This window comes from Pseudopipra pipra, chromosome 3 (genome assembly GCF_036250125.1).
Source record: "Pseudopipra pipra isolate bDixPip1 chromosome 3, bDixPip1.hap1, whole genome shotgun sequence".
Lineage (NCBI taxonomy): Eukaryota > Metazoa > Chordata > Aves > Passeriformes > Pipridae > Pseudopipra > Pseudopipra pipra.
Window position 1 is genome coordinate 115,215,040 of NC_087551.1, and position 25,692 is coordinate 115,240,731.

Consider the following 25,692-nt stretch of genomic DNA (forward strand, 5'->3'; position numbering starts at 1 on the left):
CACCCTTCGGAACCCAGCTCAGACCCCTGGGATTCAGCAGGACTTTGGTTCAGATCCTGCAGCATCCTGGAGACACACAGAGCCTGAGGAGCCCATCAGATTAAAGTGACCACTGCTCCTGTCTCCTAGGTCTGTTTTGGGAATCACAGGGAAGCTGGCACTGCACCAGGCAGGGCAGAGCTGCACAAGGGACTGCCTGGGAGACCCTGGCCTTATTTTGGCAAAAATATTCAGCTTCCCTGCCTGCAGGATTAGTGGAACACTCAGAGATGTGTCAGAAGATGTGTCAGGCCACGTTCAACCTCAGTACCTTGTTATCCTTGGAAAAGCCACAGGAGAGCCTGGAACAGGCCCAGGAGAGCCTGAAGAACCACTCACAGACTGCAACTCCCCGACTTCCTTTAAACAAACAAGCAAACCCCCCAAACTCCTGCAGTGTTAAAGCCCAGACCTCCCTCAGCCTGTCACTCCTCAGACTCCAGCAGCCAATTCCTGCACTTCTGATTTCCCTGGGAAAGGCACGTTGCCAAGTCCCTGGGCCGTGCTGACAGGGCTGGCAGCAAATGGCCTGGGAGCTCAGGGACAGATCTGTCACATCCCATCTGCCAGACAGGGAGATGGAAAAGCCAGGAAGGCGGTTCAGGAGCACCCCTGAGGTCTCCTCCCCTGGCCAAGCCATCAGCTGCTGTGCAATCCCAGCACGGACGGGGAGGAAACATGGAAACACAGCAACATCCATCCCAGAGACAGGGAAATGTGCAGCACAGAGACAGAGAAGAAGAAAATGCTGGAAAGCCAAGGGCTGCAGTCCCGGGGGATTATTGGGAATACCTTGCTGCTGCTCACTGAGTGAGGCTGAGCTTATCTTTCCACACTTTGCTCCTTGGCCTCCAGCCCAGCTGCTTTAATTAACAGAGGCTTTGGTGGTGCAAATCCTCTGGATTGTTGCGCAATTACCTCTCCAGCAGGTTCCTCCTCGGGATCTGTCAGATGGGAGGGATTTCCACTGCAGAGGGAAAATAAAGCACCTGGCAGAGCAGGTGCCATTCTCTGTGAATTTGTTAAGATTGGTGCATCCCAGGGTTTGGAATGTGTCACAAACACACCAGTTAAGATTGGTGCATCCCAGGGTTTGGTATGTGTCACAAACACATCACACCCAACTGGGCCAGGCAGCATTTCAAAGCTGCTCTGACCCACCCCACAAGAGCTTCAGTTCAGGCATTAATATCTTGGGGGCTGAGGGCATCCAAATGAACATTATATCCCAGCCAAGGGAGGCAGGAATTGGAGGCAGACTGTTAACTCGCTGAGCAGCTACTAAAAAAGCTGGAATATAAACCTGGATACAGGCAGAGCCATCAAGTTTGCAGGTGGGTCATTTTTTTGATGGGAAGAGGACAGAGGATTTATTAATGTTTATGTGGCTGGGAGCAGCAGCCATAAAGCTCTCAGGCACACAGACTCACTCTTGGCTTCCAGGTTTATTCCAGACTGGAAGCTTTTCAGGGACCTCCTAGATGAGAAGGCAGAGATCTCACTGGGAAAGTTCTGGATGAAATGAAAGCAGCTTTCTGTCTGTCCTCAAACCCACTACCTAGAGATGAGAGCTACTTATGTAATGTTGGAATAAAAGAACTAAGAAATCCATATCATGATCCTCTAATTGGAATTTTATCCCTGTTGTCCCTGTCGTTCCAGCAGAGCACAGCTCCTTCTCCTTCGATGTGGCTGAGCCAGATCATGACAAAAACCAGGACACAAGTCCCAGATGGATTTCTGAGGAATTCCCTTTGCTCCCAGGCTTCACTTTCTGGATCCTAATTGCTGGATCCCTTGGCTGAATCCTGCTTCCCCTGATCCCTGTCTCACATCACCCCATCATCTCCCACCCAGAGGAGCAGAGGACAACCATCCCCATGCCATGTTCTTCAAAGCCTGGCTTATCCCCAAGGCTTTTAATACTTGGTTAAACAAAATCCAGCAGGAAAAAAATGCTTTCACCAAGAGGCAGGGAATACATTCCTGCCAAACACGTGGCTGGGATGAATCCAGACCACCAGACCCACCTCCCACAACCCACAGGATGGGCTGGGAACTGAGGAGCAGCATGTGTTAGAAATTACACACTTCACATAAATGAGGGATAATTAAAAACAATTCCTGCTATAAATTTCTGATAAAATCAACCTAATTAATAGCAGTGTTTGGAAACCAAATTGCTTTGTCACCTGCACTCAGAGCCAGAGGAAAACGAGCCTTATTGGAAAGAATTATCCAACTCAGAGCTGTTCTGAGGCTTTTCTTGCTCCCCCTCAGCTCCTTTTTTGTCCCAGTAAAACACGGGGCTGTCCCTTGCTGCAGAGATAAGCCAGGCTTTCAGCAGCCAGGCTTTGGCAGCTCAGAGATCAAAGCCATGATTAGCCCTTCCACATCCAGGTTGGAAACTGAATCTCTCCACCCAAAATGCTTTCAGAGTTCAGTGTCAAGAACAAAACCCATTTCCCTTCCCTACAGGAACCTGGAACCCCCTCAGAGTTCAATCCAGATAAGCATTCAGAAACTTGAAGGCTTTGCTGAACTATTTGGATCTGGAAGTGTTATCTGGGAAGCCTTAGAGGCAGCTTCAACAGATTGCCCATCTTCCTGCTGCTCATAAATCTGGGAATAAGAGAAAACAGCATTTCTGGGAGCTAATAAGGAGATGTGCAAGTGGGTGCTTTAGTGACCAGGTCAGGCTTTATCACTAAGCACAGTTTGATTCCACGAAAATGGAAGGAAAAGCATCCATCAGTTGGATAAGGGAGAGCAGCATCTGCTTCCTCACCAGATCCAGGAAGGTCCTGTGGGGAAAAGGGGTAAGGGACTGTCCAGGGGGTGACCAATACAACCTAAAAATGAAGTGGGGGACAGGCAGGGGGAGTTTTGAGAGTGAACTCAAGGGTGGAGAATGAATATTTTGAGGTGAAGATGATGTTATATCAGTAGTGGTCATGCAGGGAAAATTTTGGGAGTAAACTTGGGGTGATCTGTAGCAGAGAGAAGGTACATGCTGAGGCAATCAGTGGAGGGCAGGTTGGGAAATTTTGGGGGGAACCACCTCATGTAATCCCCATGGTAGAGAATGAGTATTTTGAAGTAAAAATGAGGGAGGTGGACAGGGAAAATTCTGTGGGTAGAATGTGAGGTAATTCCTAGGGGAGAGAATGAACATCCTGAGGTGAATGAGTGGGCAATCAGTGGTGGGCAGGTCAGGAAATTTTGGGGGGAACCACCTGATCTAATCCCCATGGTGGAGAATGAGTATTGTGAGGTAAAAATGAGGTGCTTAGTGGTGGACAGGTAGGGAAAGTTTTGAGGATAATCTTGAGGTAAAGAATGAACATTTTTAGTATGAACAGCAACTGATACTGTTCCCAGCCCTCTGGAAAACCTGGGAGCAAGTCACCCCCTTCTACCTGAGAGCTGCAATGTCTTTGCTGATCGACCCACAGGCATCTGTGAGCTACATCAAACACAAAGCAGTGATTAAAACCTCCCTCTGGCTTCTCATCTCCTTCTCCAACCTCATATCCAAGAGGTACCTTCCTCTTCACAACCTTCTCATGCCCCTCTTTGATGTCCCAGTGCCACGGGTCCCTCCTGTTCCAGCAATCACAGGCTTTTTTCATCCCAAATATCTTACAAAGCCAAGTTCTGGTGACTCCAGCTCACTCCTTCCCGCCTGTGCCAGGGGAACCATCCCTTCCTTGTGGCACAGCACCAAGTTATGGCTCCTCTGGAAGACAAAGCTGCCTCCAAAAATGAGGCAGCCTGCCCAGAATGCACAACCAAGTGGTTTTACACAGCAAAACCACCCCACCAGGACACATAAAAGCACGGGAAGAAAGGAAACACGGATACCCAGGCTCTGGGATTTTATCAGGAGAAGGGTGTAGCTTGCAGTGAAAGGGATGTCAGCACGTGATTCCATAAGAACCAAGGAAGAGCTGCAATAACAAAGTCACAGAGAACAAAAGGAAGGTAAAAACCAAAGGAAAAAAAGAGAGGAAATGCATCCACACTCTCAGCTCCCCCCATGCTTGTGGAATAATTTGGGGACATTACAACTCTGTTGTTATTTAAACAGGCCAGGATACAGACCCTAAAAGTAGAAAGAATCCAGCCCTGGACAAACTGGTGTTTTGCTGCTGCTTGAGAGTGTTTGAGATGCCCTGACAGATTTTGTGATGATGGGGGGTTTTTTTGTGCTTCAACACGGGGGAGTGGCCCCTGTGACACCTCCAAGCTCTCATGTGTGACAAACCCCACCCAGTGATGTCCCCAGCAGCGTGCCAGGATGCTTCCCTGCCTTGTTTTCCTTCCCAGTGCCCCAAACACTCCTTCCTTCTGGTCACCGACCCCATTTGCCGCATCCTGAGCTGAGGGAATCCCGAGAGCTGAGGCTGCAGCAACGTTTTGTCTGTGCAAAAGCCATTAAAAACCAGCATATGGCACAGGAGAGAATTAAGGGCTGGGTTTAGGCAGTAGCAGGGAGGATTGTGAGGGTGCTGGAGTTAATATTCCCAGTGCAAATCCCCGAGGAGCCGGCACTGCTTGTTACATTATCATCCCACGTTCACGCACGGCTGCACCTCTGCTTCGGCCCTGCAGTGACAAGCATCTGGATTTTAGGATTTCAGGTAAACTAAGCAGAGGATTTGTTCCTTCCTCTCCTGCTGCACAGCAGGAAAAATACATCTTGAGATGGCAAAACTGGCAGGGATGTGGGAACTCAGGGGCAGCTCCGGCTCCGCCGGCAGCAGGTGGTGCTGTGAACCCGACAGCAGCACCAGGCACTTCTGTGTGACACCTCCTGCCCTGTAAAACTGCTCCCATGGAGAAATGGAACTCCTAAACCTGGGATGCACTCCTGGGAATGCTGGTGCAGCGGGTGGGACCCGCTCAACCCACGGATCTCTTGTGTGAAGTGACTCAGCGCTAAGGAACAAGGGGATCTCCTCGGCTGATTTGCTGAACTGCTCCTTCTGGAAGCAAAGCTGGAGCTTCCCCACTCCCACGTGCAACCCTGGACCTGAAAGTTTGGTTTGGGTTCCCCCTGATTTGGTACACAAGGGCTGTGAATTCCCCACAGGGAGAAGTGGGAATTCCCAGTGTAAAGCTCTGACTCGCCAAAGAGCTTCTGCAGGTGAGCTGGTGCAGCAAAGCACAAGTCACCAAGGGAGGGTTTGGGAGATGCTGAATTACCTGGTTGAGCCAGACCCTGAGCTGGTATTTATGCAAAGCTCCCAGGAGGGAAAAGGCTGCATTGGAATGGTGCTGTGGTCAGCACAGAGGGTTTTATTCCCTTTTTTAACTCATGGTCAGGGTGAGGATTTCACCCTGGATCACACCCACCACTCCAGTTTATCTCGAGCTCCTTGTGACTGCTGCTGCTCTTATCAGAAAACCAAGCCTGGAGATCCAGCTCCTTGTTGAAGGACAAGCAGAGAAGCTCTAGGTCACAGCCTGACCAGGTTCTGCCCTTCTCTTATCCAGAACCACCACCTGGGGATCCTGTTGTGCTCCTGAAAATGGAGATACCAAAGCACCTTGGAGTGTTTGTGCTGGGCAGGACGTGCAAATCTCAGGCACCTGCCCTGCAGAGCCAGCTCAGCCACTGCCCCAACAGCAGGGAAAGTCAGGACAGCATTCCCTCCTCAGCCTGCTCCCGATGAATAAATGGCATTTCAAGGGATCCCGTGGCATCCAAACAGCTCTGCAGACCCAGCAACGCTTCCAGCTTAGACATTTTCCAAAGATTATTCCTCTTTAAACAAGCAGCTGAACTGAATGAGCTCCCTGAGCCGGCCACCAGGTCGGCAGGAAAGGACATCACACCACTGGGCTGGCTGCAGAGATCAAAGCCAGCCCCTTATTCTGGGACAAAGCTGGAGGGAAGGATTAGTCACTGCCACAGCCACAGGAGCTGCTGCTGGCACTGAACCCGGCCAAAATCCTCAGGAATGCTGCAGCACACACATACCACCTCAGGAATGGCTCCAGCACAACACACTCCACCTCATCCTGAGGAAGGAGAAAGGAAACTCCAGCCACGAGAGAGGGACCTGCACTCACCTGGGAGAGAGAGGAGCTGGAAGTTCAGGCTGTCACTTAGAACGTGAGCAGAGGTTGTGAAAATACTGGTTTGGGATAAATAAGGTTTAGCCCCAAATCACAGAATGGTTTGGGTTGGAAGGGACCTTAAAGGTCATCTCATTCCACAGCCCTGCCATGGGCAGGGACATCTTCCACTAGCCCAGGTTGATCCAACACCAATCCAACCTGGTCTTGGACACTTCCAGGAATGAGGCAGCCACAACTTCTCTGGGAATTCCAGTCCAGCCCCTCACCACCCTCACAGCAAAGAATTCCCTCCCAGTATCCCATCTAATCCTGCCCTCTGGCAGTGGGAAGCCATTCCCTGTATCCTGTCCCTCCACCCCTTGTCCCAGGTCCCTCTCCAGCTCTCCTGGAGCCCCTCTAGGCACTGGAAGGGGTTGAACACCTCCAGCTCTCTCAGAGATGTTCCAGCCCTGTGATCAACTTAGTGGCCTCCACTGGACTCATTTAAATATATTAAAAACAAACTCCCTTCAGGTAACTCTGGTTGTTCAAGCTCAACTCACTTCTTTAGGCTCTTAGGATTAAAAGCAGAGCAGAAACAGGCAAAGCACAGCAGGATCTGAATCTTCCTGGGTGCATCTGAATTCCACCTCTGGGGACTGGATCTGTGGCTGCCTCAGTGTTTCTGTTTCATTTGTTTCCCTTTGCTTTTACTCATGTGGATGAAAATGCTGTGGAGGAATTGCAGAGGAACGGGTGAGGTTCCTCCTGTCACTGCTGGTTAGAAATCCTGAGCACAGCGAGGCTGGAAGGGGAGGCTGGAAGCCTCCATCCCAAAATTGAGCCAGACCTTCTCCTTAATGACTCCTGCTTTGCTCTGCTGCCAGAAACCTTTCCAAGATTAATGCATGTGCAAGGAGAACCAGCCAAACTCACTCCGACCCTGCCGCAGCCTTCCCAGCTGTTCAGAGCAGCGTTTCATCCAAACTCCTTCCCCCTTTTCTTCCCCACAAACGTGGAAAAGCAGCAGCAGTCGCTGGTGAGGGGTGAGCAGCACCACTGCAGCATCCACAGCACTGGGATGGACAGGGGGGTGTTTGTCACACAAACAAGGCTTCTCGTTCCCAGCCTTTGCTTTTTGCCCCAATGGGTTTTTGCAGCTCAGCTTTGACACAAAGGGTAAAAAAAGGGTAACAGTGAGGGTAACAGACCTACAGCTGTTCCAGGGGCAGCCCTGAGTGGTTACACCAACTTCACATCAGGTTATGTTTGCACAGAGTCTCCTCAGGCTGGGTAGAGGGCCAGAATGTTTGACCAGACCCCTGTGCAGCTTAGGAATCTCGCTGATTTTATAGTAAGTTATGCCATCACAGGAAATCTGTATTTAAGTAAAAGTTTTTCCAAAGATCAGATATATTCTGCAGCCCTGTTTGTCTCATTATCCATGAAAGACTTGAAGGCAGCTTTGAGCTCTGCTCTTGATTAATTCCCAGCCCACCAGGGAAAAGGAACCACGTAACCTGCTCTGGGGGACCAAACCAGAGCCAAGCAACTGAAGTTCCAAGGAACTGATCAATAAATAAGGTCAATCCATGCAGTGAGGTTGCAGGAGGAAGCTCAACTCTCCCTTAGGGAATTCTGCCAGCCCAGAGCAACGCAGCTGGAATGTAGTTCAATGTCCCACCAAGGAACTCTGGAGCTCTTGTCACCAGCAGCCCCCGGGTGGGACTCAGGACTCTATTCTGCTTCCAAAGGTTCTTTCAGCCCTAGATGTGCTGCACACTTTGTTTGTCTCATTAGGCTGGGATTTACATGGAATCATGGAATGGTTTGGGTTGGAAGGGACCTTAAAGATTATCTCATCCCACCCCCTGCCAGAGGCAGGGACACCTCCCACTAGCCCAGGTGGTTCCAAGTCCAGCCTGGCTTTGGACACTTCCAGGGATCCAGGGGCAGCCACAGCTTCTCTGAGCAACCTGTGCCAGGGCCTCCCCACCCTCCCAGCCAACAATTCCTTCCCAATATCCCAAATAACCCTGCCCTCTGGCAGTGGGAAGTCATTCCACCTGGTCCTGTCCCTTCAGGCCTTTTCTCAAGTCCCTCTCCAGCTCTCCTGGAGTCCCTTTAGGCCCTGGAAGGGGCTCCAAGGTCTCCCTGGAGCCTCCTCCTCTCCAGGTGAACCCTCCCCAGCTCTCCCAGCCTGGCTCCAGAGCAGAGGGGCTCCAGCCCCCGGAGCATCTCCAGGGCCTCCTCTGGACTCATTCCAGCAGCTCCTCATCCTTCTGCTGTTGGATTTTCACCAGTAACCTTCCGGCTCCAGGTGCTTTGATCATGGATCATGCTGGCACATGTGCTGCTGTTGTGCTGCTCCTGGGAGTCAGAGGTGCCTGGACACACTTCAATCACAAGGAGGGGCCCCCAAATCTGCCCCCGTTCCCTTCTCTTCCCCCCAAAGCTCTGTGCTTTGGGACCCGATCACAGGACAATTCCCTGCATCCCAGTGTTACTGAAACATCTTTCAGCACTGCTCCCAGATCTGAGAGAATTGGATATTCCCCATCAAAAGGCGCTTTTTTTTCCCCATAAGGAAGTCAGATCCACAGCTCTGCAGGTTCTTTTGACATTGGCTTGTCTTTCTTCCAACCCCACGTCCCCACCTGCCTCTTCCCTTGGCCAGCACATCTCACATCTCAGCCTCTGCTCCCCAAGTTCTTGTGCCCTTTTCCACGGCAGATCTTAGGATTTGTCGCTGCCTGATGAAGGCCAGGTAAGTTTTCCACCATTCCTGCACCAAACCATCCATGTAGATGAATGCAACATGGGTCAAACATCCAGCCTGGAGACGGACTCAGTAACAAGCACAGGAGTGGGATGGATGCCTGGAGGCTGCGCAGGGTTAATCTTTCCCTGTGAGAGATCCCTTCGGCTCTTAAAAAAACTGGGATTCAGAAAAATGGGAAGAAAGCAGACATGATCACACCTTGAGAAAGGACACAGCAGAAGCTCTCTGTGCTCCAGCCATTCCCTGGCACTTGACCACGAGCACAGTGTTACCATCCAACATCCCCAAGCGGACGCAGGACAATTCCCTCCCCTGGAACCGAACATTCCCCACGGACCCCTCAAAGGCAACAACAACTCCTATGTCCAAGTCCCCAAAAAGCCACTGGGGCTCCAACACAACAGATGAGAGCAAGGTACAAAAAGCCATTATCCTCCATCAACAGAAACATCTTTTTTCTTCACAAATAACACCCATCAGCGACTCCAAGGAGAACAATCCGCGCTCCGAAGGAGGACGCGGTTTTCCGGCGGACACAATGCAAAGATTCCGTGGAATTCAGACCTTCAAGGGGACTAATGTGGAAGATTATTTCCCAATTATCCAAGCAATTTTCTCTCCTCATTGTCCCTGGACTATAAGGGTTCTTAAATGCGAGCAGAAGGATTTATTCATCCCAATAATAATAAAAGGAAATATTAAATCAATGAATCTCTTTGCACGCAGCATAAAGCTCACGTTGCTGTTAAGCCCAGTGGTGTCCTGTCACATAAACCACACGCAGTTTGCCTGCTTAAGTACCATCTCCCTCTTTTATTTTTCCTTTCCCTAATTTGTGAGGCATTATCCTTCCATTTGTCCTCCAAACACGGCCGGATTCAGCCCACACAGTGTCAGTGGCTCTGTGTCTGTGCTTTAGTGGAGATTTATATTTAATATTGATTGTTAACAATGGCCAGGCAGGAAGTTATGCAGGGACAACACAGAAGTCCTAAAATTAATACATAAATAATAATTTAAGAATTAACCCTTTACAAACTCGATGTGTGAGTAGCTGGGTGTGCAAATGAACGTTGGGTTTTGAAGGTGTCGCTTCTTCAGCTTGGCTGGGGAAAAAAATAACCAACCCAAACCTATGGAAAACTCAGCTACAACCTTTGGAGCGTGGAAGCTCTGGCAGCCACGTCGGCCTTGCCTTGTAATTCCTTCCCTGCCATCCCTTGTAATATAAAGTGAGAGATGAGTTCTGAGGTCTTCGCAGTCGACACGGATTCAGTGGGTCCCTCTTTTGTTTTGATAAAAAATTCATCTGGTGAAGTGCAGAAACAGTTACTACTTAGGTATTTATAAGGTATCAACGGTCCTCGCAGCGAGGAACCTCAGGAGCCTGAGGAAAGATTTCCAATGAGCAGGAATCCCTGGCTTTTAGCCTTGAGACTCACACCGGGCTCCTCTCAAGCAATTCCTGTTCCATGAGTTCCCAACACCTGGAACTTCTCGTTTTTCTCCAGCACCCAGATGAGGTTCAGACACCTCCAACCATCCCACAGGACCGAAGCTGAGCTGAGACACTACAGAAGAGCCACTTCAACACACAAACCCCACCAGGGAACAAGACCAGCACAGCTCCATCTGCCTTACCATGATTGGGACACCGATGTCCGGCCACAGGAGATCCTCGGAGGGAAGCTTGGGAGAGTTCCACACCACCACCACCTTATTTAAGTAGGGGAGACCATTGAGCCTTTCCAGGGAGTTCATCAGCACCTCCTCCCGCTCGTAAGTCAACATCACCACCGTGAACTGCTCCCGGGGCACGTTGCCACCCAGAGCAGCCTGGAACTCCTTCCCAGAGCCACCCGCTCCTCCACCGATCGGCCGAAACCCAGTCCCGGACCCCAGAAACTTTGCTTCTGAGGGTAAAACAGGGTCAAAGGGAGTGTAGGGGAAGAGGTGGAAAGGCCCCGGAGCAGAGTTCCAATTCCTGTAGATATCCATCGCGGTGAGGGTGAAGTTGCGGAGATATTTGGGGGATGCATAGGGGGGTTCTGTCTCCACAGGCCCCAAGTCCAGGTCGCCGTTGTCGGCCATGTTGGGGTCTGTACCAGCAGCTTTGCCAGAGCGGTGGGGGATCTCCACGGCGGGTTCTTCTCGGATGGGAGCGGCCGGGATTTGGATTCGAGTCCTTATGACGGCTAAGACCGTGCTGAAGACGTTGTCCGAGGTGGAGAAGTAGGTCTCCCACAGGAAGCGGCCCTGCCTCCTCATGGCAAGGAGATCGTTGTCAGAAATGCTTCTCAGAAGGAAGTGCACTTCTGTGATACGTGGCTTTGGTATGATTAAGGCTGCCTCGTTCCACCGGATCACGTCATTGTAGGGAAGCTGGACCTGCTCTCCGAGAACCACCGGGATGGCTCCAACTTCCAGAGCCTCAAACAGTCTCATGGTGCACCCGGCGGAGATCACCAAACGGGTGTCCCCGGGGGTGATGATCAGTGCAAAAGTAGAAAGCTTCAGTAGCTCTAGTCTGTCGTCCCTTTCTCCACACAGAGCCCACTCAGTGGGCAGACTCGCCTTGGGCTGGTTCTTACACGTGAACTCCACCAGAACAAAGTCCAGCTTGCTGTCCTGGACGGCCTTCAGGGTGGTGATGATCCGGTCGTCGTAGTCAGCCGGGGCGTTGCCTTCGATCTCCTCCTCGAAAGAGCGAACCTCCTGCAGGCTGGACCTCAGAGACTCGATCTTCTCCCCCTGGAAACTGAACAGGTATTTACGCTTGACCGGCACCTGGGGCGGGATTTCCAGGAAGTTGGGTTCGGACATGGCGTGGACCAGGGGCGACACCACGATGTCGAAGCCCGGGCGATACTGCGCGTCGTAGAAGGTGGACTGGGCGACCATGGCGCGCCCCGTGCTGATGTTGTAGAGGAAGTTCTGAGTCTCCGATTTCCTCGACAAGTTGATGATGAGATGGTTGTGTCCATCAGTCCTCCAATATGGCAAAGAGTGCAACTGTTGCTCTAGTTCAGTAGGTTTTGGCATTACGGGCTCTTGCATCTCCCCCGCTAAAACTATGTACACACAAGCAATATTTGCATTTTCAGTAACATAAACATTAGTTCTGACGGTCGCCTCAAAGGCTTGTTTAATTAAAGGGTCCAAGGAGCTACCAAAGGGGTAATCGTCACTGTTGTAGACGTAGACTGGGAAGCCAGATGTCAAGGGGCAGCGTGAGTAGTCGAAGCAGTTGTGCAGCCTGCAGTTCCTGTTGGATTTTGGCAGGGGGAAGGTCACATCATCCTTGTCGGGCAGCAGCCGGATGGGCAGGGAGAGCTTGGGCTGGTTCTGCGCCATCAGCTCCTTGTAGGAGTGCTCGGTCTGGCTGATGACGTTCTTCAGCTGCAGCAGGTCCTGCTTGGCATTTTCAATGCTCTTCTTGCAGGCCTCGATCTTGAGGTTGAGCTTGGCGATCTCGCTGTTGAGCTCCTGCCGCTTGGCCTCCAGCTGGAGCAGCTCCTCGCTGACCGACTCGCGGATGCGGCACAGGTCCTGCACGTGCTTCACCTCGCACAGCTCGTTGCCGGTCCGGGGCCCGAAGATGCGCTTGCCGGCGTCGTCCGCGTCGTCGATGGTGGTCAGGTAGTAGTGGGCGATGAGGGGGAAGAAGACGAGGATGATGAAGAGGGTGAAGCTGAGCCAGGTGAGCCGGATCCGACTGGACCACCTCAACACCCAGGGCTGGCCTCCGTTCCCCACTCCCCCATTCCGCAACATCGTATATCCAGTCATGAGTTCCAGAGTCGCCGCGCGCCCAATCACGTCGGATCAGTAGCCATAACCAAAAGAGTTTGTACAGCGAGTCTCCTGGATAAAACTGTTATTGTGCCTGCTCAGCGAGAAGCCAATGGAAGGGGAATTTCATCTTCTTGCCGTGCCGACGGCTCTTCCACGGTCGTTTTGCTGCAGGCGCGACTTTTGATCCCGTCGGAGCCGGTCATTGACCTTCTCACCCACCCCCAGCCCACCCTTTCAGCGGGCAACCTTTGCCAGGAGTGTCACGGCGTTGTCATGGTGATCCAAAGTCCCAGCTGGCAGAAGGAAAACACAGTGGGACGGAGCCAAACTCTACCGCTGCTCCCGACATCCTGCATTACCGTCCCACGAATATGCACCGGCCATTGTGGAGAAGGAGCCAGGAGAGACTCGTAGGAACGTCAGTCTCTGTCATCGCTGTTGCGGGGACGACGCTCTGCCATTCCTGCAGGAGAACAACCACCCGGTCAGGCAATGCAAACAAAATGACCCAAAACATCGTCAAGATTTAAAAGCAACTGCTCTGTCTCAAAAGAACAACCTCTGTACATGGCCAACACCTCTGGGGTTAACACCAGAACACCTGAGGAGGTGATGGGATCCATCAGATGTGGCTTTCTCCAGGCACTCTGCCCTTCATTAGGGTCGCTTCCTTCACTGCCAGCCCACAACCACCCCCAGCCCTGGACCTGGATCCCTGTTTCTGCCCCTCTCCTGCTGTGTAGCTCCACAGAAGCTGCTCGACACCTGCAAGGCCCCGTCTCCTCACGTAGGAAACGGAGACATTAACACACACCTGCCGTCCCTGCCCGCCCTGCTGGGATCCCGGGACGCGGCAGCGCCGGGAATTTGTACTGCACAGCTGAGTGTAATCACCATTGTTCTGCTCCAGTGACTAGAGCTGATGAGGAATTTTTAGATGAAGTGTTTTGCTTTCATTTCCTGCTGGAAAATTTTGATTCATTGCATGAGGAAGTTTAAAGGGAACGCTCTGGGTGTTGGCTGTGATTAACTCTGCCGGCTGCGGATGAGGGGGTTCCTGGGCAACGCTGGAAGAGTCCACACTGCACATCGAAGCAAAGGTGCTGAATTCAGCATCTGCTGGGTATCCTGTCCCCCAGGTGGTATCAGCTTGGAAAACTCTGCTCTGGCACTGAGTGCCTACCTAGCAGAGGCATAAAAAATCAAGGACATGGCACAGGTCCCTGGAGAGGGAGTTTTCACAAGGGCATGTGGTGGGAACGGCCTTAAACTGAAGGAGATTGAGTTTAGATGAGATGTTAGGAAGGAATTGTTGGCTGTGAGGGTGGGGAGGCCCTGGCACGGGTTGCCCAGAGCAGCTGTGGCTGCCCCTGGATCCCTGGAAGTGTCCAAGGCCAGGCTGGACGGGGCTTGGAGCAACCTGGGATAGCAGAAGGTGTCAGGGCTGGAATGAGCTGGTCTTTAAGGTCCCTTTCCACACTGGATCCGTGAGGACACCTGGAAAACGCTGAGCTCCAGGGAGACCTTGGAGCTTCTTCCAGAGCCTAAAGGGGCTCCAAGAGAGCTGGAGAGGGACCTTGGACAAAGACCTGGAGGAACAGGACAAGGGGGAATGGCTTCCCACTGGCAGAGGGCAGGTTTAGATGGGATACTGGGAAGGAATTGTTTGGCTGGGAGGGTGGGGAGGCCCTGGCACAGGTTGCCCAGAGCAGCTGTGGCTGCCCCTGGATCCCTGGAAATGTCCAAGGCCAGGCTGGACACATTTTGGAGCAAATCTGGATAGCGGAAGGTGTCCCTGCCTGTGGCAGGGGGGTGGAACAGGATGACCTTTAAGGTCCCTTCCCACCCAAACCATTGATTCTCTGGAATCCAGCTCCGAGTTCTAGCCCTGGGCCAACAGATTCAAATCTAGGCCACATCAATCTTCTGCCACTAGAAACTCTCCCTTCCCTTTTACTGGCATCCTCCAAGACACTGAAGTTCCTGGGATATTCTTCCACACACTGGACTTGCCACGTCATTGATGGATTCAGTGCTGGGCTCCTGCACGGCCTCAAGAGGAGCTTTTTCATTTCCACTTCAATTTTTAATTAGAGGAAAGTCATCCACGCCGGTGACGGTCATTTCTCACTAAATCTATTTAATGCCCCTCTCAGCTCCTCATCAAGAATTAGCAGAAAGGAAGCAAATCTCAGCTGAAAGATCTGGAAACGGGCCAAAGCAAAAAAAAAAAGTTCACCTTAAAGGAGCAGGGAGAAGTCAGGAGGAATTTTCAGCGCGGTACTCGAGTGTCGGGGAAAATACATGGAAAATTTGATTTTAAACAGGAAAAATCGTCGTGGAAGGGGGAATATGTGGAGTAATAAAGCACAGTTCTTAGGGCTATTGCTACATGGCCGTTTGTTGGCAGTAATTTAACACCCCATGATTAAAGGGGATTTCCACCCCCTGCCAACGTGACCCAAAATTGAGCAGCACAGCAGAATGGACGCTTCAAAGTGAGGCAGATTTGAAAATCGTGGCATTGGCAAACAGCACTGGTGTAAATCTTGGAAAGCTGGGAGGATAAAGAGGTTAAAAAGTCAGCAAAAGGCTAAATCAGCTTTCTTGGATCTTGGCAGGGTTTGGGGGAGGCTCCAGCCTCCGGGATCAGCTCCGGGACCGCTGGTCCATGGCAGCAGGGTTTGAGCAGGAGCCACTGCACAACCCAGGCAATTGAAGGCAAAAATAATAATAATACTAATTAAAAAAGGCTTTTAAAGTCTATTTCCCTTTCTTTCCCCCCCCTTTTTAAGCTCCCTGCAGCAAGTGGAGCTCGTGCTGTGTGTCTGTGTGTGCCAGTTGGGCATTCTCTGCTATTTCCACCTGCTCTCCCGGGGGCTGCAAAGATCCTGGAATTGCCACCAGTTTTCTGCAAACAGTTGGCCAGGAGGTGAGCTGCCCTATTAGTGCTTTTCCTGAGGGAAATGCCAGAGCACACACTCACTTGATCTAAAAATCAGCTTAACTTCAAGGCACACGTGGGGAAAACGAGCCCTGCTGGTTATTTTTTGTTTGGGGGTGCCATGGGATAAGTGGGGCCAAACCCTGCAGGGTGTTGAGACAACAGAGAAATAAGGGAATCATAAATGTGGCCAAAAAAAGAATGAGAGGGCACATGGAGATGTTGCTGTGGGCTGGTCAGAGAGAGCTGCAGCTCCACAGGCAGTAAAGGAATCCCCAGAAGGTGAGACTGCATCTAAATTTCATTCCTTTGTGGCCACTTTGGCCATTTATAAGCCATAAACAGTAATGAAATGGTAAACTGGACTCCCTAAAATGGCAACTGGGGTCCTTGGAAAGCTAAATCCATCACCCCACACGTGACCCTCAGCAGCTGCTCTGCCACCCAACCCTTCCAGTGGCTCCCCTGGTCCTTCCCTTCCTTGACACAGAACAAACTTTATCCTCTTGGCCTAAAAATGCGAGTTGTGACTTAAAAACATCCTTGTGCTCAGAAACCTGAGGCCGACAAAGTGACTCTGTCGCTCTCTTGGAAAACACCACATGGGAAAGACCAGAGGAGGCTGAGTAGGGATTTAAAATGCACCACGTGTGGCTTGGGATCGGTTAAAAGTATTGACTGTCACTATGAAATATGTGCTGGTGATAAAGTGAGTGCTTTAGACACACTCTTGGACTCTTCTTCATTATTAAGACTTTATTTCTCATCAACTCAACAGAGCCTGAGGTTGTAACACGCTGTCATTAGGACTTCAAAAGAAAAAAAGGCAAAGTAAAAAAACCCAATTCATGGTTTCACCAAGAGAGACTTCAGTGTTGTGTTTAACAGCAACAAGCAGCACCAGGGAAAAAAGGCTGCTGATTTCTGTCATTCCCAAAAAGAAATCTGGGAGGAGGAGAAACAGGTTGGTTGTTGGGTTTTGCCAAGTACTATTTAGTTCTTTAATCCAGCCCAACACAGGAAACTCTTGTTGATGTTACAGCATGATTTCACTGCCTGATGGAGCTAATTACACACACCAAAAAAAAAAAAGGCAAGAAGAGCTCTTAGAAAATCAGGAGATCAATAATTACCAGAGACTCTTCCCAAATGCCAGCCCGAGTGATTTCTCAGGCACAACAGGTCTGCTCTCTGCAGTTCCTTCTCCCAGGGAACGGGGTTGTGCAACTAAACTGCTGTTCCAGCACATTGTCAAAGCTCAGGCTGCATTCCCAGCTTTCCCCAGCTCCACAGCAGGTGAAGTTATGGGAATACCCGAGGTTGTCCCTCATTTTGCATTTCTAGAAGGTGCCAGGCTGGTCTGATCTGTGGGTGCTCGTGGAGTCGTTTCCCCGCAAATGTTCCAAGTCCTCTTGCAAACACCTGAGCAACAACTATTCCTCCCTGCTTGCACCTCCATTTATCCATCTCCTGATAAAATTAGGGAAATGCTGTTCCTTCCTCAGCACATTTGCAAGCAGAGCCTGGAAAATTTAAACTTGTGGTCTTTAAGGGCTTAGCAGAGCAATCCATAACCATCAGGCACAACATGGAGCACAGACTGCACTGGGGGGAGGAAAATCCACGGGGATCCTGCATCTGCTAAATTAGAGCTCCCAAACTCTCATCTGCACACATCCATACCCATCCTTGCTGCCTTTCCTTATGAAATGATGGCTCTGCAGTGCTACTGCTGCTGTGTCACCCTCACAAAGTCCTGCTTTGATGGCCTTTTCTGTGGAGAATGAACCCACCTGTGTCCCGCCGGCTCCCTCCTGACAAACGGAGAAGGACGTCAGGGAGTGTGTCAGTGGCTGCTGTGCTTTATCTCTGAAGGCTTGGATAGACAGTTTCTGCTGCCAAGTCTCTCTGACCAGCACTAGAAATGAAATCAAAGAAAGAAAATAAAAATACAGGATATTCCCCCCCCCTTTTCAGAACAGGTGTAATGGAAAAGAAACGAGCAGCAAACAGCCCTTCAGCAACGATAACTTTCTGCTTCCTAAAGCTCTCAAAGGAAAGGATTACACCCCAAATCTCCAACTGCTTTGGGAACAGGAGCAGTTGAACAAGGAGAATAAATCTATTAGGTGTGTGCTTGAAGGTACATTTGAGAGCAGCTCTTTGAAAGGAGCAGATGGAAAATTCGCTCTGAAACGCTCCACATGCGGCAGCCTCAGGATTGTCACGAGGGATTTGTACCTTCTCCAGAGCTCAGGGGCCCAGAGAAATTCTCCCAGGCTGAGATCAACACACCGGTAAAAGGTCCTGTAATCTGTAAATTCTGGGGATAAACTGCATCCCCGGCTTTAGGGAGCTTTTATCTAAACCAAGCAACATTCACTGTGTTTGCAGCTCCACGCGAAGCCAAACCTGCTTCCAGCAGTGGGCATGTGTGGGATAAAGGGGTCCTGGACAATCATCCAAGAGCCCCTTCCTGTGCTTGCTCTGGCACGGCCTCTCTCCACCAACCAGAGGAAATCACAGACCCTCCAGGCCTCCCTCTCCCTCTTTCCACAGCAAAGGTGAACTCGAACTGCTCCAAGGCAGACAAGTGAAGAACTGCCACTGGCTCCCAGCTTTGTGTTCCCACCTGGGGCACAGGGACAGGATCCTGCTCCAGGAGATGCTCAGTATTGTGGTGAGAAGGTGCAGAAACCTCCCCCCCAGGTGCTCCCAGGTACCTGATGCTTTGCCCTGTCCTGCTGAGCTCAACTAAGTGCTCCATAAACACTCCTTTATTCTGATGGAATCCTGAACACCACAAGAAAACCACCTCCAGCTTTCAGAGAGTAGGTAATGGAGAAACAACCTGCCCAAGGTCACCCCGGATTGGGATTCACTCCACATCCAATTGTCCCGTCCGCAAGATCATCCATCTTCCCAGCCTGCCTTTTCCCAGCCTGTTCCCTCCTCCGGTGCCTTTCTGCTGTTTGCATAATGCATCCTGAAATCTACTTTACATATAGAGCTTTTAGTTCTTAAATTTATTATTTAGTGTTGTTTTCTGGTAATAAACCAGTCACAGTGTTTTATTTTTTTCCCCCCGGGCTGCACACGAGCACTTCTCCGCTCAGAGGAACATCCAGCTTACGAGCAAATCCATCCGTGTCCCGCGGGATTGGGCGGCAGAGAATCCTGGATTCAAAGTTCACTCCTCTCCTCCCCAAATCTCAGAGAAAGAGATCACAGGGCAGAGCTTTAGGAGCAGGCTGGGAAACCCATACAACCACACGGTGGCTGGCGTTGGGAGCGCTCACCACATTCCCAGTTCAGGTGTTTTGGGATGCGGGAAGCAAACCGAGGATTCTCCATCGTGCAGCGGCGCGAGCTTTTAGACACTTCTAAAAGGGATAGATTGGGTGTGGGAGGCTTTTCCCTTGAACTAATTAATGAACAAGAGCAGTCTTGAGGTAAACCCACAGCGAAGAGCCGGGTGCTCCACGTCACACCAGAGAAGCCTGGAGAGGTCAACTCCAGACAGGGCTGATTCCCCAAACGCTGACTCCACGAGACAGCTCAAGTCCTTGGAATTCTTTGTGGTTTCCAGGTTATTTTCCCCAAGGCAAAACCACAAACCTCTCTCACGTCCCTAAAACACCCTCGGTGCTGCTTCCACGGCAGGAAATAACCCCGTGGCAGGTTCGGGTTCCTGCCCTCTGACAGAAGCTGCAGGTCGTAATTAAGCATAAATCTTAAATTTTCTGCTGACCTGGAAAGGTTATAAGAAAAAGGAAATATTGCCTGAAGAGCACAGAAACACAAAGGGTGTTTAACAGCATCTCACTCAGCAAGGAGGGTCCCTGTGGAGAATGATCCATCTATAGGGGTTTTATGGAAAGTTCGCCCATTTCCCACATGCAGGGAATGAACCAGTGCTGGAGAATGAACATCTCCATCAAGGGGCCTCTAACAAGCCCAAAATCACATGGATGGTTTCTCATGGACCTCAGAGGCCAAGGAGGCAGGTCAGCAGTGAGTCCTGATGGGGAGTTTATATCCAAGGAAAGCCCATAGAAACAGGGAAGCCCCAGTTGCTACATCTGAGCGAGGTGCAGTGACACTCCATTCATCAATGCCACGTGGCCAAATGAACCATGTTAAACAACTCCAAGTGTGCCTTCCCTCCCTGTAACACCTCCTCCACCTGCTCCCCCGGGTGTGTCCGTGCTGCTGTGTATCCAACATCAGCTTTTCCTTCCCCCCTGGGATGTGTGGGATGGGCAGCCGCCCGCGGCCTCATTAACAACTGACGGTCACCTGCACTTTTGGGAGAAGCTTCATCACAGTAAATGGGGCTGTTCTGCCTCAGACAAGGCCAATGGATCACCCCAAATAACTAAATCACCTGATGTGCTGTAATCACCCGTATTTATACAGCAGGAGGGTTCTTATCCCACACAGTCCATTGCCAAGCAAGCTGGAAATGCGGATCACAGAATGGTTTGGGTTGGAAGGAACCTTAAAGTCATCTCATTCCATCCCCTGCCACGGGCAGGGACACCTTCCACTAGCCCAGGTTGCTCCAAGCCCTGTCCAACCTGGCCTTGGACACTTCCAGGGATCCAGGGGCAGCCACAGCTGCTCTGGGCAACCTGTGCCAGGGCCTCCCCACCCTCCCAGCCCTTCCCAGACTCCCTTCCCAACAATTCCTTCCCAGTCTCCCATCTCTCCCTGCCCTCTGGCACTGGGAAGCCATTCCCCTTTGTCCTGTCCCTCCATCCCTTGTCCCAAGTCCCTCTCCACCTCTCCTGGAGCCCCTTTAGGCTCTGGAAGGAGCTCCAAGGTCTCCCTGGAGCTTTCTTTTCTCCAGGTGAACACCCCCAGCTCTCCCAGCCTGGGTCCAGAGCTCCAGCCCTCGGAGAATCTCTCTGTGTATCTAAGATCTCCCTCCTGTTCCAGGCACCCACAGACACCCAGAACTGGCACAACATGAAGCATCTGTGCTGTAAAACTGCTGCTGGCCCAGGCCCCGTGTCAGAGAAAGCCCCCACCTGAAACCAAGAGGCACCACAGGTAAGAGCTCTGCCAGCTCAGGCAGTGCTATGAAATAAAGAAATAAAATATTATTGGATAATAAAAATGGATGTTTGGAAGAGATTCTTCCCTGTGACGGTGGTGAGACCCTGGCACAGGTTGCCCAGAGAAGCTGTGGCTGCCCCATTCCTGGAATTTTCCAAGGCCAGATTGGGTGGGGCTTGGAGCAACCTGGGATAGTGGAAGGTGTGCCTGCCCGTGGCAGGGGGGTCGAACAAGATGGTCTTTAAGGTCCTTTCCAATCCAAACCATTCTGGGATTCTATGAAAAGCCAACAAAGGTCCTGCAGGACCCTCGCAGTGCCCAGGTGAGGACGTGCCAGTGTGGACAGGGACAAATACATCACCTCAAAACACACAGAGAGGACAAACCCCAGTGCCTGAGGTTTGTGGGAGTGTTTAATGAAGTCATTAAGCAGCAGAGGAGTGTATGATAGCAGATAAGCACCAGCAGAATCCATGGTAATTAAATTCCTACAAAGCGGCGCTGCCGCCCGGGTTTGGAACGCCGGATAATTTGACACACGCTGAGCGCTGTCTTGTCACCGGTGCCCAGTGCTTTGCTTGCAGGATAGCAGAGAGAGAGACATAAAAACCAAAGCTCCTCTCAAGCTGCGTGGCTGGAAAAGACTAACAACACCCAGTCCTTGGAAAAGGCAGGATGGGAGACGGCAAATTCCACTCAGCGCCTGTGCCCGGCACAGAGAGCTCTCCGACCGGAATGGGGAGGTGGAAACATTCCAAAATCACTGCAGGGCAGATGTAGCAATAACAGACCAGTTAGGAAGGGCAAAGTGACACTGTTCTGTTTACTGGAGGCCCTAGAGAGAGGTCAGGGAAAGAGGGATCCGAGGAACTTGGCCAGAGCTGGAGGTGAAGGAAGGAATTAACTATCCAGCTGCACGAGGTGGATTCAATCACCGAGCAAGATGAGATGGGCTTTGGAAAGCCACGGGTTATAAAAGCTAAGCTGAGGGTTAGACTGAGTCTGCCTGGAAATAAATTGATCCATTTAAGACCTACTCACCAGATTTTTAATAATGCAGCATGGACCAAGGGAGGCCTCTCCTCCATTCCCAAACCTGTGCCTGACACCTCCACGACGGCCACTTTTGGGAAATGCTTCGGGATCCTTCCATGTCAGCAGTGACTCTGCCAGCTCTCAGGGCTGGGAACTCAGGGATATTAGGAATAGCATGGCAGGGCTGTTTAGGGGCTGCAAACTTAATGAGCAAACACAGCACTTCTTTTGACCTCCAACATCACTTTTCAGGATAAAAGAGAGGTCTTAAAATAAAAAAAAAGGAGGAACAAAACGCCCCGACCAGTGGCACTGCCGCATGGAGCCTCTTCCTCAGCATCCCAGAGCAGATGTGCTGTACTCAAAATGTCTTTGTCTATTAAAACTGTGTCAGCTTCAGAGCCTCCAAAACTCCCTGTGGCATAAACAGAATTCCTAATGAACAGCTGCAGGATCCAGGAGTGGCCGCGTAAAACGCAGCTGCTGAGATCGTTCCCCTCTCTCACCACCTTTCTCCTCTGCTGCCCAAATCCCACTTTCCCCACTTTGAGTCTCTCCCGTCCTCTCTCTCCCACAGCTCTGCTGCTTCACTGTGTCTCCTGCACCCTCCACACACCTCCTGGTCCAACAGAGCCCTGGATCGCTCTCGTGCCACTCCGGTCTCTGCCGGAGTTTGTTCCCTGCTCACGCCAAGGAACTGCGAAAGGGAGACATCAAGGAATAAAACATTATCTTCTAATTCCAGAGAACAAGAGCAATCCTCAGGGAAGGATTCAGCCTGAGTAAATTGACACCCTCCAGTAGATCTTCCAGCTCCAATGCCGCCTTCCAGGCCAAGGCATCGACACACAACTCCTTGTGTGAGTTGGGTTGGTATTTTTTAAATCCTCTGCCTTTGAAACCCAAAACCAAGTCAAGCCTGGTCCAAAGGCGCTTCCCAGCTGCTTTCCTGAGCCTAATGGCGTCCTCTGAGCTAGCTGGAGAAACAGCTGGAATGATTATTTGGTCAGAAAAATGTCACCTGCTGGGTCAACGCACCCCCCTCAAGTTCTGTTGGGAACAGAAGCACAAAGGAAGCCTGAATTCCTACTGTTTGATGCCTTCAGTCTTCAGCACCCCATAAAGAGCCTCAGTTCCCTATTTTCAGACCATTTATAGGGAGTTAATGCTTTGGTGAGCTCTATCCCTCTAATTTGAGTGCAAACAGCTGATGGATTCAATGGTTATTGGAAGACTAACCCAGATGCCCAGATGCCAAAGCCCTGCTTTATTAGGACACTCTGACAACATTAAAGAGCATCTAATGCCAAGCAACAGTGTCTTTTTAAAGACATCTTTATGGACTGGTATCAAACACACAAGCCAGCTCAATACCTTGTGGCTTTGAGACAATCTGCCTGACACAACCATCCAAAGTCCAAATGCTTCAGCCACGAGTGGCCACACTGGTGCTATTCCTGAGCAGCTAAAACCAGGCAGGTTTCTGTCAAGTTAATGGATTAACAGCTTCCCTGGATTGGCAGCAGGATGTGCAGGACAGAGCTGGTCCGTAGCTTTCAACAGCTCACTTCACTAATGCACTTTTGTGGCCAGGAGGGAAAATTCCCAGAGAAAGCACGTGCTGTGGATATTGTGGATACAATCTGCACTCCAGAGACTGTCCAGTAATCCTCAGCACTCAGTCCCACCTGCCTGCTCACAACAGGAGGTGGAAGGAATCCAAATGTTAGCAGAAGGGGCATGTTTGGGAAGGCTGGAGCTACTTTGGCTTAAAAACACTCCAGGCAGGAATCTCCCACACACAGCAGCTATTTTTGTGGGGAAGAGGGGCCAAGTGTCCTCAGAGAGGCTCAAAGACAGGCAGTGGGACACTGTGCCAGCACAAGGCTCCTGCAGATGGAGCAACTGCTTCCAATCCATCTCCAAAGATCAGACTGGTTCCAGCCCATGCCAGCTGCAGGGATCACATGGAGACAGGAGATGCTGAGAGTTCCCAATGGATGAGGAAGCCACAAATGCCTCTTCTGGCCACTCACATCGGTCACCACGGACAGAAGAGCAAGGCCCAGCATCTCCCTCTGTGCCACCTCGTAAGTGGCTCTGATCCCACAAAACCAGCCCGAGGGGCGGCACAGCTCTCTCCCTTTCAGAGGCTGGCGAGTGTGTGAGCCAACTGTTGCCAGAGCAAACACCTGATGCCCAGCCAGGAAAAAGGGGGGCACATTCCCAGGGGCTGGGAAAGCTGTGCTGGTGAGCACAGGGCTCCGAAGGGCTCAGTGACACGGCCCCCAGCTCCACGCAGAGACACGAAGGCACCGGCCCGGAACCGAGTCAATTAAGACAGGCACAAAATTCACAACTCAATTTGACCACTGCACAGAATCCAATAAAAATAATAAGAAAGCACCAGGATGGCTATATCAGATCAACCCAATGATCCATTCACCCCCAGCCCCTCGCTCCTGAGTGCTCCTTTCCAGCTGCTCTGGTGCAAAATAATCATAAATCACAGAGCAGCTTATTGGGAACAATTTCCCCTGAATTGTTAGTGAACAGGAGCTGGATGAGCCCTTGAAGAACAGAAGCTGTCCACAAAAATACTGGTTTTTTTAAGCAATTAATCACAGACATTCTCAATTGTACGAAGTCTGAATTGTTAATAAAAAAGGGGGGGGGGGAATAATAGAAGGAAAACCACATCCAGCACTTGGTTTCACAGCTTCCTGCAGCAGCAAATTCCACAGGTGAGCTCTGCAAGCTGCCCAGAGAAGTTGTGGATGCCCCATCCCTGGAAGTGTCCAAGGCCAGGTTGGATGGAGCAACCAGGGCTAGTGGAAGGTGTCCCTGCCAATGGCAGGGGGTGGAACAGGATGAGCTTTAAGGTCCCTTCCCACCCAAACCATTTAATGGTTTTATGTTTCTAAGTGATTTTTCTCCCAGCTACAAATCCAAACCCTCCTAATTCCACACCTTTACAGTGGTGGGCACAACAGGATTCACACCCAACTCGCCACAGAGACCCAGAGGAACAACATTCCCAGAGCCACCTTCCCTTCCCTGAGCTGCCTGACACTCCCCCCTGGTGCAAGCTCCTCTCTGCACCAGGCACTATAAATCTTCCCAATCCTGGCAACCAGCAGTGCTGGCAGGGAAGCAGAAATACCAGGATCCCACTGCCAAGGGATAATTTCAGCACAAATCTGCACTTCTGCTATTGTCTCCCCCTTCCTGATGGACACTCTGGCTCTTCCTTTGTGGAGCAGCCCTCCCTCCCTTTTATCCAACCTCCTCTCCAACATCTTTGTTCCCTTTCCATTCCACTCATTTCCCAAATTCGTGCCTAGTTTCTTTCTTTTTTTTTTTAATTGCTCTCAATATGTCACTCTACATTAGTCAACAGCAGAGTTATTTAAACGTGTCAATGCTGTTGCTTAGCAGATCTGACTGTGCTTTGCCATCCCAGTCTCCTTCAGAACCACGTGTCCCCCTCCCCAGAGCTCCCCAGCATGTTTGGATCACCGGGAAGTTTGAGGAAAACACAAGTAAGTCTGACTCTAAAGGCAGCCCACTGGGAAGCTTCAGTAGAGATTCTTAAAAACCACCTCCAAAACCAACCTAGAAGAGGAATTCTGTCAAAAAAAACCCCACCTGACTTTACTTCTCAGTTAGGAAGCAGCATCAGGTGCTGGTTTTTTTCCATTTCCTACCTTGTATCCGTGAGTTTCAACAGGAGCCCATCAAGTAAATGACCACCCAGAGCTTTGGAAAGAGTCCTAACAGGGAGCCAAGTATCAGCTTTCCCCAGCATAAGCTAATTTTAGGAAATGGCCTTTAACTGCTCTATAAAAGGCTGGGAGCACCCAGGTGAGAGCATGTTGTGACCTTTGAAATTAGACTTTGCTGAGAGAGAGGGAAGATAATGTGCAGCTAAATCACACTCCCAGTGTTTTCTGCTCGGGCTTTTTGAGGC

At 50.9% G+C, this 25,692-nt stretch overlaps 1 protein-coding gene across 6 annotated transcripts in view; it reads right to left on the reverse strand.

Annotated features, from left to right (window-relative positions):
- EXTL3 (exostosin like glycosyltransferase 3) overlaps positions 1–25,692 on the reverse strand; it is a 135,456-nt gene that overhangs the window by 16,298 nt on the left and 93,466 nt on the right. For 4 of the 6 annotated variants that reach the window (XM_064651164.1, XM_064651168.1, XM_064651167.1 and 1 more), the window contains exons 4-5: positions 17,420–17,544; positions 10,529–13,145 (exon numbers count right to left, since the gene is read on the reverse strand). In XM_064651164.1, the coding sequence (XP_064507234.1) occupies positions 10,529–12,676 (2,148 nt within the window). In that variant the 5' untranslated portion in view covers positions 12,677–13,145; positions 17,420–17,544. Of the gene's footprint in view, positions 1–10,528; positions 13,146–17,419; positions 17,545–25,429; positions 25,453–25,692 lie in introns of those variants that run through there. The other 2 variants (XM_064651166.1, XM_064651165.1) reach the window with 2 other exon arrangements.